Source organism: Balaenoptera acutorostrata, chromosome 9, assembly GCF_949987535.1.
Source record: "Balaenoptera acutorostrata chromosome 9, mBalAcu1.1, whole genome shotgun sequence".
Lineage (NCBI taxonomy): Eukaryota > Metazoa > Chordata > Mammalia > Artiodactyla > Balaenopteridae > Balaenoptera > Balaenoptera acutorostrata.
The window spans coordinates 4957205-4973055 of NC_080072.1; the positions used below are offsets into that span (position 1 = coordinate 4957205).

Genomic DNA, 15851 nt, shown 5'->3' on the forward strand with positions numbered 1-15851 from the left:
TTCTCCCCTCGTATTAAATTACTAGGAAACCACAAGTTTTACATCATGATTAAAGGACAAAAACGAGAAAGGGGCATGGCTAGAGAGCAGACTACTGAAAGGCAGCGGGAGCAACAGCACAATGTCATACAAGCTGAAGGAGGAAAAATACAGATTTGCTAATAAAGAATATAACACATAGTTTACTAGTTGACGTCATAGTGCATTCGGGCTGCTATAACAGAATACCATATGTTGGATGACTTACAAACAACAGAAATTTACTTCTCACACTGCTATAGGCTGGGAAGTCCAAGATCACAGCATCTGTAGTGCCTGGTGAGGACCCCCTTCCTGGTTCATAGACCACAGCCTTTTCTGTGTCCTCACATGGCAGAAAGGGATGAGGGAACTCTCTGGGATCACCAATCCCAATCATTAGGGCTCCACTCTCACACCGCATCACCCCCCAAAGGCCTCACTTCCCAACACCATCACACTGAGGATTAGGTTTCAACATATGAATGTTAGAGGGGAAACAAACATTCAGGCTATAGCAGTTGATCATTAGATTATTCTTTCAGAGGAAATGGATCCAGAGGGGCCCCCTCAAAAAAGGAAAACAAGATTTTTTTTAAAGATAATATACTTTTACTTTTGTATTTATTTTTGCCAATCATTCCTTAAAGGAGCCACATTTTCCTCAATAACCATATAACATAACTCTCTCACAAAGGGTCTCCTCTTTCCAATACTACTGACTCTGATTAAGGCCAATGAAGAGAATGTAAGAACATAATTATAAAAATATCAATCAAGAATGAGGGCTGGTTTAGCCTAAAACAGCAAAGGAACAGATTCTCAGCTAAAGAGTATCTAAATATGTACTTGCTTAGTCACAGAACTCAAGAATAGCAAGAATGAACGTCTACCCTTACAAACCCTTTGTGCCAGCATTATACGCATGCTTCTCAAACCTCTTAGGTATTATTTCTATTTTCTCATTGAGAATAATAAGAAAGGACACTCCAAATAACCCTTACATGAACACTCAATTTATTTATTTATTTTTTAAAGACTCACTTTGGGGAAAATGGAATAATAACTTGCTCCCTGTGCTCTCATATGACTTTTTACCATAAATTCCATGATACTCTTGACAAATGCAAATTGACAAGAGGAAGCCGTAGCTATTACATAACATGCAAGAAAATATTTTCTCCTTGTGTCACATATCATACACAACTAAAGACAACCTCTCAGTTACAGACAGGTGATACAGCCTAGAGCCTGGACCCACAAAAGGAAGCAAGTCTACTCTTATTAACATCAGGGAGCCCTAAGGTAGGCCAGCTCAATCAGAGTATCATTTTAATGTGGATCTCAATGATCCTATCTCTGCAAGTGTGCTCACACATGCTCAAAACACCCAAGTCTAAAGAGATGCAAGATAATGAGATGGGAAGATACTCCATCTCTATGAGGTCTTGCTCACCATTTTATCCTCAATGCCTAGCACACTGTAAATTAAAAAAAAAAAAAAAAAATCCCCCATATTTTGACCACAAAAATCATCAAAAATGAGCACACAAACACTCATAATTGGGAGAAACAAACTAAGTAAGTAACATCGTTTGGATGACTTCAGAGGCATCTTTCAATATATATGTATGTATTTTATATATATATATACATAGATACACACAGATATATATGTAACTATCAGCTAACTTCAGAAACACCCATCAATTTAATACAAGCTGTGGCAAGAATACAGGCTTCTAAAGCATTAATCAAAAATTACTGTGACAAGAATGCAAAAAGACTGCTTTTTAAAGTATAAAACACCCAAGGTAAATCCATACTACCGCCTTTTAAAAGCAAAATCAGGTACGTAAAGGACTAAGTAAAAACTTTGGCACCTGACTGGATTATGTCATCGTCCGGCTATGCACCCTTATGGACACTCAAATCACTGCCATCGTACATGAAAGCCAACCCAATCTAAGTCGCTATTAAAATGGAGCCAAATCATAAATTAGTAAATTAGCATCCAAAGTAAAGCCCAGAAATCCAATGCTGCCTGTTACAACAACAACAGTGTGCAGAGATGTAGAGCAATGGTACAAAAGACTACACGATTCCAATCGCCAAAGCTATACTTAGCTGGCTCAGCCATGGTTACATATCAAGCTTAATTTGATGTAAAAACTTAAACTTCCATAATCCTGAGTACAAAAGCAAGAAAGACATCAAACTTTTTGTAGGGCATCTTAGTAACCAAGTGATTAATATGTGAAATAGAAGTACAGAGACTAGAAAACATGCTAAGCAGCATGAAGATGAATGAATGTATCACTGAAAATTCAACCCAAGGATGGGATTTTCAATTGGCAAACCAAGATACCTGAGAGATGGAAAAGGAAAAGCCCTTCATATAGGCTCTTGGTTACTGTCCTAAAGAACAGATGAAATATGAACCAAGAAAGGGCCCAAGTCACAACTGGTTATAGCACTGCCACAAGCTCTGTGATTTTTTTCCTCCTACGTTTAAACACAAACCTGATTTCTAGTTGGCAATTCTAATCATACTCATTAACTCTTGGTGCCCACCACTAACACTTCTAAAGTTCTCAGAAAAAAATTGTTTTAAGGTTAATGCTCTAGACCTACACTGTCCAATACAGTAAGCCACCTGCCACGCACAGCCGCTGAGCACCTGCGATGCGGCTAGTAAGACTAAGGAACTGGATTTTCAATTTTCTTTTAATTTAAATAGCCACACTGAGCACAGACAAAGAATACCATTTTACTGGGCAGCACTGCTCTGACTCACATTAAAAACTAAGCACAGAATAAACGTTTATGGTCTACAATTTTGGGTAAGTTCACATCTCTAGGCTTCAACTTTCTCAACCAAAAAATGTAAAGAGAGTTCCATTAGATTGTCTCCATGACTAAAAATAAATTAGTGCAGCATATAAATTCAAAGTCTCGGGACTTCCCTGGCAGTCCAGTGGCTAAGACTCTGTGCTCCCAATGCAGGGGGCCCGGGTTCGATCCCTGGTGAGGGAACTAGATCCCTGACCACACGCCACAACTAAAAAGATCCCACATGAGGCAACAAAGATCCCACATGCCGCAACTAGGACCCAAAGGGAAAAAAAGTCTTCATTAAAACTGTTGCAGTGTAATTAAAGCTACACACCCCGGGCTTCCCTGGTGGCACAATGGTTGGGAATCTGCCTGCCAATGCAGGGGACACAGGTTCGAGCCCTGGTCCAGGAGGATCCCACATGCCGCGGAGTAACTAAGCCCGTGCGCCACAACTACTGAGCCTGAGCTCTAGAGCCCGCGTGCCACAACTAGTGAAGCCCACGCACCTAGAGCCCGTGCTCCACAACAAGAGAGGCCACCGTAATGAGAAGCCCACGCACCGCAACGAAGAGTAGCTCCCGCTCACCGCAACTAGAGAAAGCCTGCACGTAGCAACAAAGACCCAATGCAGCCAAAAACTAAATACATAAAATAGAAATCTTTCCAAAAAAATAAAATGAAATAAAATAAAAATATAAAGCCACACACCCACCTCAAAGTTATGGCAGGTTACCTCACCCTGATGATACAAGGGTATCATGTTACTCCTCACTTCACCACATTTAATGGGGAAGACCAAGAGAATACGGATTCAGTTCAGTCAACCTTTGGGCAAGTAAACTCATCTCTCTGAGCCTGTTTTCATATCTGTAAAATGAGATGAGTAGACTAAACTATCATTTAAGATGCTTCAAACCCTCAACTACTTCTTCCCTGTGGCTCTAAGAAGAAATATAAAATATAAGTGAAACCAGGATACTCTAAGAAATGAAGAAAGAGGAATCAATGAATAACCACAGACTCAAACTCTTAAACGAAATTAATTAAATTTAAACAAGATCTTAAAGTAGAGAGTCCCAATGACAGAGAATTTAAAGTTATATTGGGTTGGCCAAAAAGTTCATTCGGTTTTAAGTAACTATAAAAGACACATTTTTCATTTTCATGAAGAACTTTATTGAACAACATATTCACTAACCGAACTTTCTGGCCAACCCACTACAATATCAATGTACTCTGCTGGGAGACTGATTTGGTCTACTAGGGTGTACCCAGTTTTTTGTTTTTGCTTTAAGTCCATATGTGAACACGCTGCTTTCTCCAAAGCAGGAAGATCAGTAAAACCAGGTTAACGTAGGTGGCAGGAGAACATACAGCGCACAGAGGTTTGTACTGTCCCTTCCCTCACAGAAGGTGGACAAAGGAAGTCTTCCTCCTCCATCAGGCAGCTGCAGTATCATCACCATTGCTACATCCAGCTTTCTCAGACAACATCAGATGCTTGCTTACTTTATCAATGATCCAAACCAAGTAAAACGATGCTCTCACGACAGGAACTATGGTTATTTTTAGATGCAATAAGGCAAACTGGAGTGTGAATTCATCCATGAAGCTGGTAAGATATGTTATACCCATCTTTCCTGTGGTATACAACTCAGAACATATATAAAACAGGACAAGATCCTTTAAAAAGAACCCTAACAGGTATGTGGAGACGGGAATACAGACTAATAATTCATGTGAAGTGTGTTAAAAGGCAGAAAGTCAAGAGAGAATGACAGGCTTAACATCGCTCTTCAAAGGCATATTTTCACATACCTTCTGTGCCTATACCAGACCCACTGATATTTTTTTCAATCTTTTAAAATGGGGAGAAAGAATCACTCTCCAAGTCCCTGGTTTATAGCATGGTAGAAAAAACAAAACCAAATTCTACTTTTTGAAGAATAAAATGTTTTAGCAGGACTTCCCTGGTGGCACAGTGGTTAAGAATCCTCCCGCCACTGCAGGGGTCGCAGGTTCAAGCCCTGGTCCGGGAAGATGCCACATGCCGCAGAGCAACTAAGCCCAGGCACCACAACTACTGAGCCTGCGCCCTAGAGCCCGCGAGCCACAACTACTGAGCCCGCGCACCTAGAGCCCGTGCTCCGCAACAAGAGAAGCCACCGCAATGAGAAGCTCACGCACCACAACGAACAGTAGCCCCCACTCGCCACAACTATAGAAAGCCCACGCACAGCAGCGAAGACCCAACGCAGCCAAAAAATAAAACAAGTTTTGGCTGATACCGACTTTCCTTTACACTACAGTTGATTTAACCAGGCCACCACTGATGGACGATTTAGTTTTCAATTTTCACTATCACCAAGAAACGCCAAGGTTCCCAGAAGTGGAACTGCTGGATTAAATAATGTTCATTTCTAATTAGCTGCACAATAGCCATTGGAGGTCATGGCTATCCACATTCCCACCACCAATGGAGGTATGTATGCCTGGTTCCTCACACCCTTGCCCAACAATGTCTTTTTCTCTTAAGAGCACTGTTCATGTCTAAGAGCCATTTATACTTCACTTTTCTGCCAACTGTCTGTTTATATCCTTTGTTCATTTTTCTACTGGGCCTGTCTTCTCAATGGTTTGTAGTGGTTATTTAAAAGTAAGAAAAGGAGCCCTTTGTCTCAAAGCATTCCCTCTTCAGCTCATTCCAATCTGGTGTCTATCTGTACCACTCAACTGAAACTGCCTTTTCAAGTCACCAGTGACCTCCAGATGGGGCTAAATCTAAGTGAAACTCTTCTGTCCTCCTCTCAACCTTGCTCTCGGGAGCATTCAGTACTGTTCACCAGGAGACCCTCCTTACTGGCACCTTCTCCTCACTTGGCTTCTTTGAGATCACACCTGCCTTGTTTTCTCACTGGCTACCTCTCAGTCTCCTCCGAGGCAGAGGTTCCCACAGGGTTCAGACTGTGGACACTACCTAGGTACACTCTCCCCAGCGGACTACACTGGCTGGGGTGTCCGCTTCCATGTCTTCTACTCACCCTGTTGCCGAAGCAACTGAAACGAGGCCTGGGGAGACCTTAAAAAAAAAAAAGGTTTTGTTGAATAAATGAAGCCGTTTCCACGGGTTTTTTTTTTTTTAATTTTATTTATTTATTTATTTTTGGCTGTGTTGGGTCTTCGTTTCTGTGCTAGGGCTTTCTCTAGTTGCGGCAAGTGGGGGCCACTCTTCATCGCGGTGCGTGCGCCTCTCACTGTCGCGGCCTCTCTTGTTGCGGAGCACAGGCTCCAGACGCGCAGGCTCAGTAATTGTGGCTCACGGGCCTAGTTGCTCCGCGGCATGTGGGATCTTCCCAGACCAGGGCTCGAACCCGTGTCCCCTGCATTGGCAGGCGGATTCTCAACCACTGTGCCACCAGGGAAGCCCACCACGGGTTTTAAAATATACCTCTGTAAACACAGTTGAGATTCAAATTTATAAAACCAATTAAGGCCATCTCTGCACTTCAAACACAGGTACCCAACTATTAGCAGACATTTCCCCTTGGATGTCTTGCGAGCACATTAAATTTAGTATCTCCTAAACGGGTTTTTGCTCTCTATCATACACTGACCACCAACCAAACTCTTTCCTCACTAAGTTCTCCCTGTCCCAGAAAAGGCACACCCCAGTTGTAAAAGAACAGAGCCTGGCTCCTCTTTTCCCTCCCAATATCCAATTCATCAAAATTTTGTCAACTCCATCTTCTGGGTATCTCCCCTTCTTCACCTTCCTCTGCCACCACCCGGAGGATAAGAACAGCTTCCTAATTCACCTCCTGCATCTCCTCTGGCCCCTTTAAGCCACCGTTTCCTGCGTTCCCAGTCAGTGTCCTCTGCCACTCCATGCGAGTGATGATAACAATGAGGATAATCTGATCTATGCGGTCCACTGCGGCAGCCACATAAGGCTTCTAAGCGCGTGGAACACAGCTAGTTCGAACTGAGAAGTATGTATGTGTAAAACATACACTTGACTTCAAAGACTTAGTACAAAAGAAAGAAGTGAAAATATCTCATTAATAATTTTATATGACATGCTGAACTGACAATGTTTTGTATTACTGGGTTAAATAAAATACATTAAAATTAATTTTACCTGTTTCCTTTTCATGAGGCCACTAGAAAATTTATGATTACATATGTAGCTTGCACTGTATCTCTATTGAGACACTGTCCTGATTCACTGAGGGCACCAGCATGCCATCTTTTTAAACCACGTGTGACCAAAGCATTGAAAGCACCAGGCCTGGCACTGGGCAGGCACCCAGATATTTGCTGAAAGAATTATGGTCAACAATCGGTATCCTTTACGTACACTCATTTAAAAACAAAACACTGAAAATTTAGCTCTTACTTGAAGTTGAACCACACTTTTAAAGTACAATTTGGGCTTCCCTGGTGGCGCAATGGTTAGGAATCCGCCTGCCAATACAGGGGACATGGGTTTGAGCCCTGGTCCGGAATGATCCCACATGCCGTGGAGCAACTAAGCCCGTGCGCCACAACTACTGAGCCTGCGCTCTAGAGCCCGTGAGCCACAACTACTGAAGCCCGCGCGCCTAGAGCCCGTGCTCCACAACAAGAGAAGCCGCCGCAATGAGAAGCCTGCGCACCGCAACAAAGAGTAGCCCCTGCGCGCAGCAACGAAGGCCCAACACAGCCAAAAATAAATGATAATAAATAAAATAAATTTTAAAAAATAAATGAAGTACAATGTGTATTAAAACAACTTTTTTTTTTAATTCAACAAATGTATACTGAGACCTGCTCTGCAGAGCACACCAGAGCCAGGTGTCCTGACTTCTGGCTGGCGCTGCGGCAGGCTCACTGCACCCAGTCACCCTTTCATTGAGGAAACCCACAACATGGAGTCAGAGAAAGGCCTTCTTTGTTTTTCATATTTTGCGTTCTTACAGTAAATCATCATTTGAATTTATACAAATAATACACAAATACATTCTTCTGAACTATTGAAACAACACAGATCAAGTGACGACCTCCATCTACCTGCCCAGCTCCTTCTAATCCCAGTAATCGGTTTCAGAATTGTTAAGAAAACTAAGTTGAAACTTTACACATACGTGAATTTTAAGAAATACTTTATCTGCTTCTCTAACATTCATCCTAATTATGTCATTAATTTTTGTAATTTTTCGGTGCTAAATTTTCTGTTAGAAGGGAAAGTCAGAAACTGGGGAAGACTGGAAATTTAAGGTGGCCTAAAAAGATTTTGAGTCATCCAACCCTTAAAACCTAGTCATCATAACTCAAAAAATCAGCCATGAGAGAAGGAAAGCTAGTGGACAGTACAAGGAGGAAAAAAAAAAAAAAGTAGACGGTTAACATGGAAAGTCTAATTAATAAGATTTAGGTAGTGATCATCTTGTAATGTATTTAAATGTCCAATCACTATGCTGTACACCTGAAATTAACATAATATTGTTATACCAACTATATGTCAAGTGAAAAAACAAAACAAAACAAAACAAAAAATCTGGGAGGTGGGGCTTTGCAAAAAGTATCACACCACCTTATGTTATGCCCTGCAACATTTAAACTACCAGAGAGGGTGTGGTATCTTCAAGAGGGCAAGGCTTACAGTCAGTGTGGGGTCTTCTAAAGAAACAAAAAATGCACTCTCAGATGGCCTCACAAACACACAGAGTACATTTCAAAACAAACATTATTACATTTTAAGTCTAGAACTATAATCTGAACGGATTTCAATGTGATTTAGGTTGGAAGCCCTTTAAAAATTTCAATTTGGGTCCACATTCAACCTCCAGAGACAGATCACAACCAAAGAAGACACACAAGCGAGACTGCAGGGAAGTTTACGCCCAAACAGAGAAACTTACAACTACCTGCTTACCAGGCAGACGACACTGTGGGGATACTACAAGACAAAAAAAATCGAGGTCTTCCACAAACAGATGGAAAGTGAGGTAGGGGGAATTGTTTTAACTGGTAGACCTTATTTGGATCCTGATTTGCCAAAATTAGAAAACTGTATATATAAAAATTATGACATTTGAGACAACTGGAAATTTCAACTCCGACTAGGTAAAGGATAGTATCAAGCAACTGCTTTGTGGGAGTTTTATTTAGATGTTATAGTTTTGTGCTTATGTTATGGTTAAAACAAAAAAAAGTGTTTATTTTTGAAAGATCTATACTGACATATTTACAGAAGAAACAAGATAACCATTTTGGGATTTTCTTCAAAGTAATATGTAAGGGGCTAGCCATAAAGGAAAAATCAATCAACTGAATTACATGAACTCCTCTTCCTCCAAAGACACAATGACAACCCACAGAGTAGGCAGAGATATTCACCATGTTCGTATCTCCTGAAAGATTCATATCCAGAATAAAAGAAACCCTACCAAGTGTTGTGTTTGAAGATATGTCCACAAATTCTTTGACACTCCTTTCAAAAAGGGAACTTAACTCCCCAAGGTGGGACGATGTAGTGAGTCTCTTCTAACAAACAGAATATGGCAAAATTAAATGCCATGAGACTTTTGAGGTTGTGTCATAAAAATGATAGCTTCCACTTGGTGCTATTTCTCTCAAATCACTCTCTCAGGGGGAAGTCAGTCACCATGTCCCGAGGACAGGACACTTAGGCAATCCTGTCAAACGCCTACATGAAAAGGAACTGTGGCCTCCCACTGACAGCCGGGACTAACCTGCCAGGCATGCGAATGAGCCACCTTGGGAAGGATCCTCCAACTCCAGTCAAGCCTTCAGAGGCTGATGACACCCAAGCCAAATGGCCCAGCCAAGTCGCTCCCAAGTTCCTAACCCACAAAAACTATGAGATAAAAAATGTTTACTGTTGTTATAAACCACTAAGTTTGGGGATAATTGCTATGAAGCAACAGAGAGTTGATACGATAAAACAGATAATGCAATAGACAAAAGAAAAGGAGACAAATATTACTCTTCATTAAAAAAGAATAACTAGGGGGTTGGGGAAGGGAAGGATTGAGAGTTTGGGATTAGCAGATGCAAAATATTGTATATAAGATGGATAAACAACAAGGTCTTACCGTATAGCACAGGGAACTATATTCAATAATCTGTGATAAACCATAATGGAAAAGAATATTAAAAAGAATGTATATATTGGGATTTCTCTGGCGGTCCAGTGGTTAAGACTCCGTGCTCTCACTGCAGGGGGCACAGGTTCAATCCCCGGTAGCGGGGGGCTTCCCTGGTGGTGCAGTGGTTGAGAATCTGCCTGCCAATGCAGGGGACACGGGTTCGAGCCCTGGTCTGGGAAGATCCCACATGCTGCAGAGCAACTAGGCCCATGAGCCACAACTACTGAGCCTGCGTGTCTGGAGCCTGTGCTCCAAAACAAGAGAGGCCGCGACAGTGAGAGGCCCGTGCACCGCGATGAAGAGTGTCCCCCGCTCGCCGCATCTGGAGAAAGCACTCGCATAGAAACGGAGACCCAACACAGCCAAAAATAAATAAATAAATTAATTAATTAATTAAAAAAAAAATCCCCGGTAGGGGAACTAAGATCCCACATGCCACGTGGCGTGGCCAAAAATAAATAAATGAATGATGAATGAATGAATGAAAAGAAAAAGAATGTGTGTGTATGTGTATATATGTATGTATAACTGAGTCACTTTGTTGTGCAGCAGAAATTAACACAACATTGTAAATCAACTATACTTCAATAAAATTTTAAAAAGATAAAAATGAAAAAGGATAACTAAACAACCAAAAAAAGCATGAAAAGGTGCTTCACTTCACTAGTGCAAATTAAAACTCCTGTAAGGTATCACTACACAGCTAGGGGTGTAGCTAAAATGAAAAGCATGAAAGAAAGATACACGCTACTAAAGACAGTATGGAGTAAGCGGAACATCACGCACTGCTGGGGGAAGTGTAATCTGGCACAGCCACTTTAGCAGATGCAGCCACAGTTTTCCAAAATGGAATATACGCACACCTCTACAAGCTAGCAATTTCACTTCTAGGTATATCCCCAACAATCTCACACACAATGTCAAGAGAAAAACTCAGACACAAGTGAACATACCATAAGATTCTATTTATTTAAGGAACAAAACTTAATGCAGTTAAGTATCAGGATACTGGCTGCCCTCGGGAGAGAGGAGGGTATGACTGAAAGGGGACAAAGGAGATACCTGGGACCCAATTACCCAAGTGGGTTTCAGACTTTGAAAATTTCACTTATGATGTGTACTCTTCTATATTTCTATTACAATTCAATAGAGTTTTAAAATAGTAACAATCCAGGAGAGAAGTGGGGATTGAAGGAGTAAGTAGGGCAGGACTGGCCTTGGGTTTATGGTTGTTGGAGCTGAGTACCTGAGGGCTCATTACACTATTCTCTATTTGTGTGCGTTAAAATTTTCCCCTAATAAAAAAGATTTTAAATATACATTAATATAAAACTGGCTAGAACGGCTGATAAAAGCATAAACTGGGGTAATTTTTCTGGCCATAGATATCAAAGGGTGTTAAAAATCTATACATTCCTTGACCCAATTACTCTGCTTTAATGAGTTCACACTAAGGTATTTATCCTGAGTAAAAAAGTCTTATATATAACAATGTCCAAAGAGTTTATAACAGAAAAAAAAAGAGAAATGTCTAAATATAGAGGTCACAGGACACTGTGGGGACCACCACAGGATAAACAATCCAGGTCATCCACAAACACATGGAGCCTGAATAACAATGATTTTATCTGCACTAAGGTTCTTTTATCTATCCATTGAAATACAGTCATTAACAAAGATGTGATCCACATCATTATATCACCAAAAACATGCAAATTAAAACAATGTGACACAACTACACACCAATTAGAATGGCCAAAGTCCAAAACACTGACACCAAATGCTGGTGAGGATGTAGAGCGACGGGAACTCTCAATCACTGCTGATGAAAGTGCAAAATGGTACAGGCATTTGGAAGACAGTTTAGCAGTTTCTTACAAAACTAAACACATTCTTACCATACAATCCAGCAATCGTGCTCCTTGGTATCTACCCAAGGAAGTTGAAAACTTATGATCACACAAAAACCTGCACACAGATGTTTATGGCAGCTTTATCCATACTTGCCAATACGTGGAAGCAACCAACATGTCCTTCAGTAGGTGAGTGAATAGACTTTTCCCCTCCCCTCATGTTTCTGGGAGGGGGAAAAGAACATTTTCTTTTCTATTTTTTTTTTTTTTAAATATATCAGGACATTCCGTTCTTAACAAAGCTCACCTTCAAAAAAAAAACTATTTTACCAGAGCCTAACCCACTGAGGTTTTACCAGAACCTAACCTACCTGGAGGAAGGGAAATATCCAACTCCAGCCCCCTCTAACCTTCCGCATGAGGAAAGGGAAGTACACAACTCCAGGCCACTCTAGCCATCCTGTACCACCTAAGAAAGGAAAAAAGCAGAGAAGCACTGGTGAAGTTCACAGTTCAGGGGCACAGGCTCACCAAAAGACTGAGACTGAATCATAGCACTACAGAACATTTCCCCTCCCCAGACATTTTACCACTACATTTCCAAACGTCTATTCTTCACAGTTCCTTTTACCAGTGCATCATGTCTGCCTTTCAAAAAAGATTACGAAGCATACTAAAAAGACAAAAAAGTTTGAAGAGATTGAACAACCATCAGAACCAGTCATGTATGCCAGAGATGCTGGAATTATCAGACCAGGTAAGCTAAGAGCTTTAATGGAAAAGGCAGACAACATGCAATAATGGATAAAATAATGCAAATAGATAAAAATTCTAAGAAAGAATCAAAAAGAAATGCTACAGACCAAAAATACTGTAACAGAAATGAATAATGCCTCTGATAGGCTCATTAGTAGACTGGACATAGCTGAGGAAAGAAACACTGAGCCTGAAGATATGACACTAGAAACTTCCAAAATGGAAAAGCAAAGAGGAAAAAAACTGGGGGGGGGGGGGGGGGCGGGTGCGGTGGGGGTGCGGTGTGCAAACTATCCAAGAGCTGTGGAACAACTACAAAAGGTATAACATACATGCAATGGGAATACCGGAAGGAAAAGAGAAAAGGAATAGAAACAATATTTGAAGCAATAATGACTGGGAATTTCCCCCAAATTAATGTCGGACACCAAACCACAGATCCAGTTATCTCAGGGAACACCAAGCAGGATAAATGCCAAAAAACAAAAACAAAAACCTACACCCGGGCATATCATATGTTGTCTACAAGAAACCCACTTTAAATTCAAAGACACATATAGGTTAAGAGTAAAGGGAAAGAGCCAGACCATACTAACACTAATTAAAACAAACTGGGAGTGGCTATATTAATTTCAGACAGAGAAGACTTCAGAGCAAAGAAAGTTGTCAGTGATAAGAAGAGTTATTACAAAATGAAAAGGGGGTCAATACTCCAAGAAGACATAACAATCCTTAATGTTATGCAGCTAACAACAGCATCAAAATACGAGTCAAAAACGGATAAAACTGCAAGGAAAAATAGATGAATTTACTATTATAATTGGGGACTTTAACACTCCTCTATCAGAAATGGACAAATCCAGCAAGCAGAAAATCAATAAAGACACAACTGAACTCAACAGCACCATCAATCAACTGTATATAATTGACATGTATGGACTAATTCATCCAGCAGTAGCAAATCACACATTCTTCTCAAACACACATGGAATACACACCAAGATGGACCACGTTCTATGAAATACACCTTAACAAATTAAGAACAGAAATCATACAGTGTCTGCCCTTAGACCACAATGCAATTAAACTAGAAATCAGCAACAGAAAGATAGCTGGAAAAACCCAAAGTACTTGAAGATTACACATTACACTTCTAAATAACACATGGATCAAAGACAAAAAAATCTCAAGAGAAACTTTAAAAATGTCTGAACAAAATGAAAATACAACTTACTAAAAACTTTGGGGGATGCAGCAAAAACAGTGCTTAGATTAAAATTTATAGAATTGAAAGCATATATTAAAAGACATCTAAAATCAATAATCTAAGCTTTCACCTTAGAAAACTAGATAAAGAAGAGCAAATTAATTCCAAACTACGCAGAAAATTGAAATAATAAAAATTAGGGCATAAAAGAATTTTAAAACAAGAAATCAGTAGAGGAAGTCAACAAAACCAAAAGCTGATTCTTCAAAAACAACAACAACAAAAAATCAATAAAACTCGTAAGACTTTTTCCAGACTAAGGAAGAAAGAAGACCTAAACTGCTAATATCAGAAATGAAAGAGGGGAATCACTACAGATCCCATATACAATAAAAGGATAATAAAAGAATATTATGAACAACTCTATAGCCGCAGATTTGATAACCTAGATGAAATGGACCAACTCCTTGACAGATACAATCTACTCCTTAACAGATACAATCTGTCACAACTCACATAAGAATAGACAGTTTGAATAGGTCTACACATCTATTAAAGAAATTGAATCAATTATTAATAACCTAAAACAGAAAGTATCACGTCCAAATGGGTTTACTGATGAATTCTACCGAACATTTAAAGAAAAAATTATACCAATTCTCTATCATCTCTTCCAAAAGACAGAAACAGAAGGAATACTTCCTAACTCATTCTATGAGACCAATCATGCTCCTTGATATTTACTCAAACGAACTGAAAACTTATGTTCACACAAAAACCTGCACACAGATGTTTACAGCAGCTTTTTCATAACTGCCAAAACTCGAAGGCAACCAAGATGTCCTTCAGTAGGTGAGTGCATAGACTGGTACAACCAAACAATGGAACATTACTCAGCACTAAAAAGAAATGAGCTCTCAAGGCTTGAAAAGACATGGAGGAACCTTAAATGTATATTACTAAACGAAATAAGCCAGTCTAAAAAGTCTACAATGCTGCATGTTTCCTACTATATTTCGTTTTAGAAAAAGGAAAACTACAGAGACATTAAAAAGATTAGTGAGGTCATTGGAGAGCGCTGCTCGCTGTGGGCAGAGCCGGTGCGCCACTGACGTCACCGCTGCCAACTGCTTTCTGGGAGGCAGGAGTGGAAGGCCTGAGAGTTGACAATAATGGCAGGTGAAGAAATTAATGAAGACTATCCAGGAGAAATTCATGAATATTTATCAACATTTGAGAATTCCACTGGTGCTGTGGATGAGATGCTGAAGACCATGACGCCTGTTTCTAGAAATGAGTTGTTGCAGAAGTTGGACCCACCTGAACAAGCAAAAGTGGATTTAGTTTCTGCTTACTCATTAAATTCAATGTTTTGGGTTTATCTGGTAACTCAGGGAGTCAATCCTAAGGAACATCCAGTAAAGCAGGAACTGGAAAGAATCAGCGTATACACGAACAGAGTCAAGGAAATAACAGACAAGAAAAAGGCTGGCGACCTGGACAGAGGCGTGGCTTCAAGAGGGCGTTGTAATAAATGCCCTCTGGGAACCAAAACCTAAAAATGCACCCAAAGTTGCCAATAAAGGAAAAAGTAAAAATTAACCTTTTGGTTTGATGTACACATATTCCAAAAGTATATAATTTTTTTGTGTGTGTGGTTAAGAATTTTATTCTTTTTCTTTCTTTTTTCTTTCAATTTACTTTTTTTTTTTTTAATTGGAGTGTAGTTGCTTTACAATGTTGTGTTGGTTTCTGCTGTGCAGCAGGGTGAATCAGCTATACTGACACATGTATCCCCTCTTTTTTTGGATTTCCTTCCCATTTGGGTCACCAGAGCATTGAGTGGATTTCCCTGTGCTATACGGTCTGTTTTCATTAATTATCTATTTTATACATAATAGTGCATATTTTTATTGTTTTCCACAAAATAGACAATGATTATGTAGCATTGTAAGGTTTAAATGTACTCCATATTGAATTCATATATAAAATCTGTATGTTAAATTTGTAATGCTAAATACCTTTCCC

The 15851-nt window shown here is 40.0% G+C and overlaps 2 protein-coding genes across 23 annotated transcripts in view; one reads left to right on the forward strand and one right to left on the reverse strand.

Annotated features, from left to right (window-relative positions):
- Positions 1-15851, reverse strand: part of PPP6R3 (protein phosphatase 6 regulatory subunit 3) — a 129944-nt gene that overhangs the window by 95802 nt on the left and 18291 nt on the right. For 14 of the 22 annotated variants that reach the window (XM_057553735.1, XM_057553733.1, XM_057553747.1 and 11 more), the window contains one exon: positions 12232-12329. The exons of 7 other annotated variants lie outside the window; for them this stretch is intronic. In XM_057553735.1, coding sequence (XP_057409718.1) covers positions 12232-12279 — 48 coding nt within the window. In that variant the 5' untranslated portion in view covers positions 12280-12329. Of the gene's footprint in view, positions 1-12231; positions 12330-15851 lie in introns of those variants that run through there. One more of the 22 variants, XM_007171108.2, reaches the window with a different exon arrangement.
- On the forward strand, positions 14996-15382 carry LOC103010037 (nuclear nucleic acid-binding protein C1D-like). Its single transcript, XM_057553751.1, has one exon. The coding sequence runs from the start codon at positions 14996-14998 to the stop codon at positions 15380-15382; it is 387 nt and encodes a 128-aa protein (XP_057409734.1).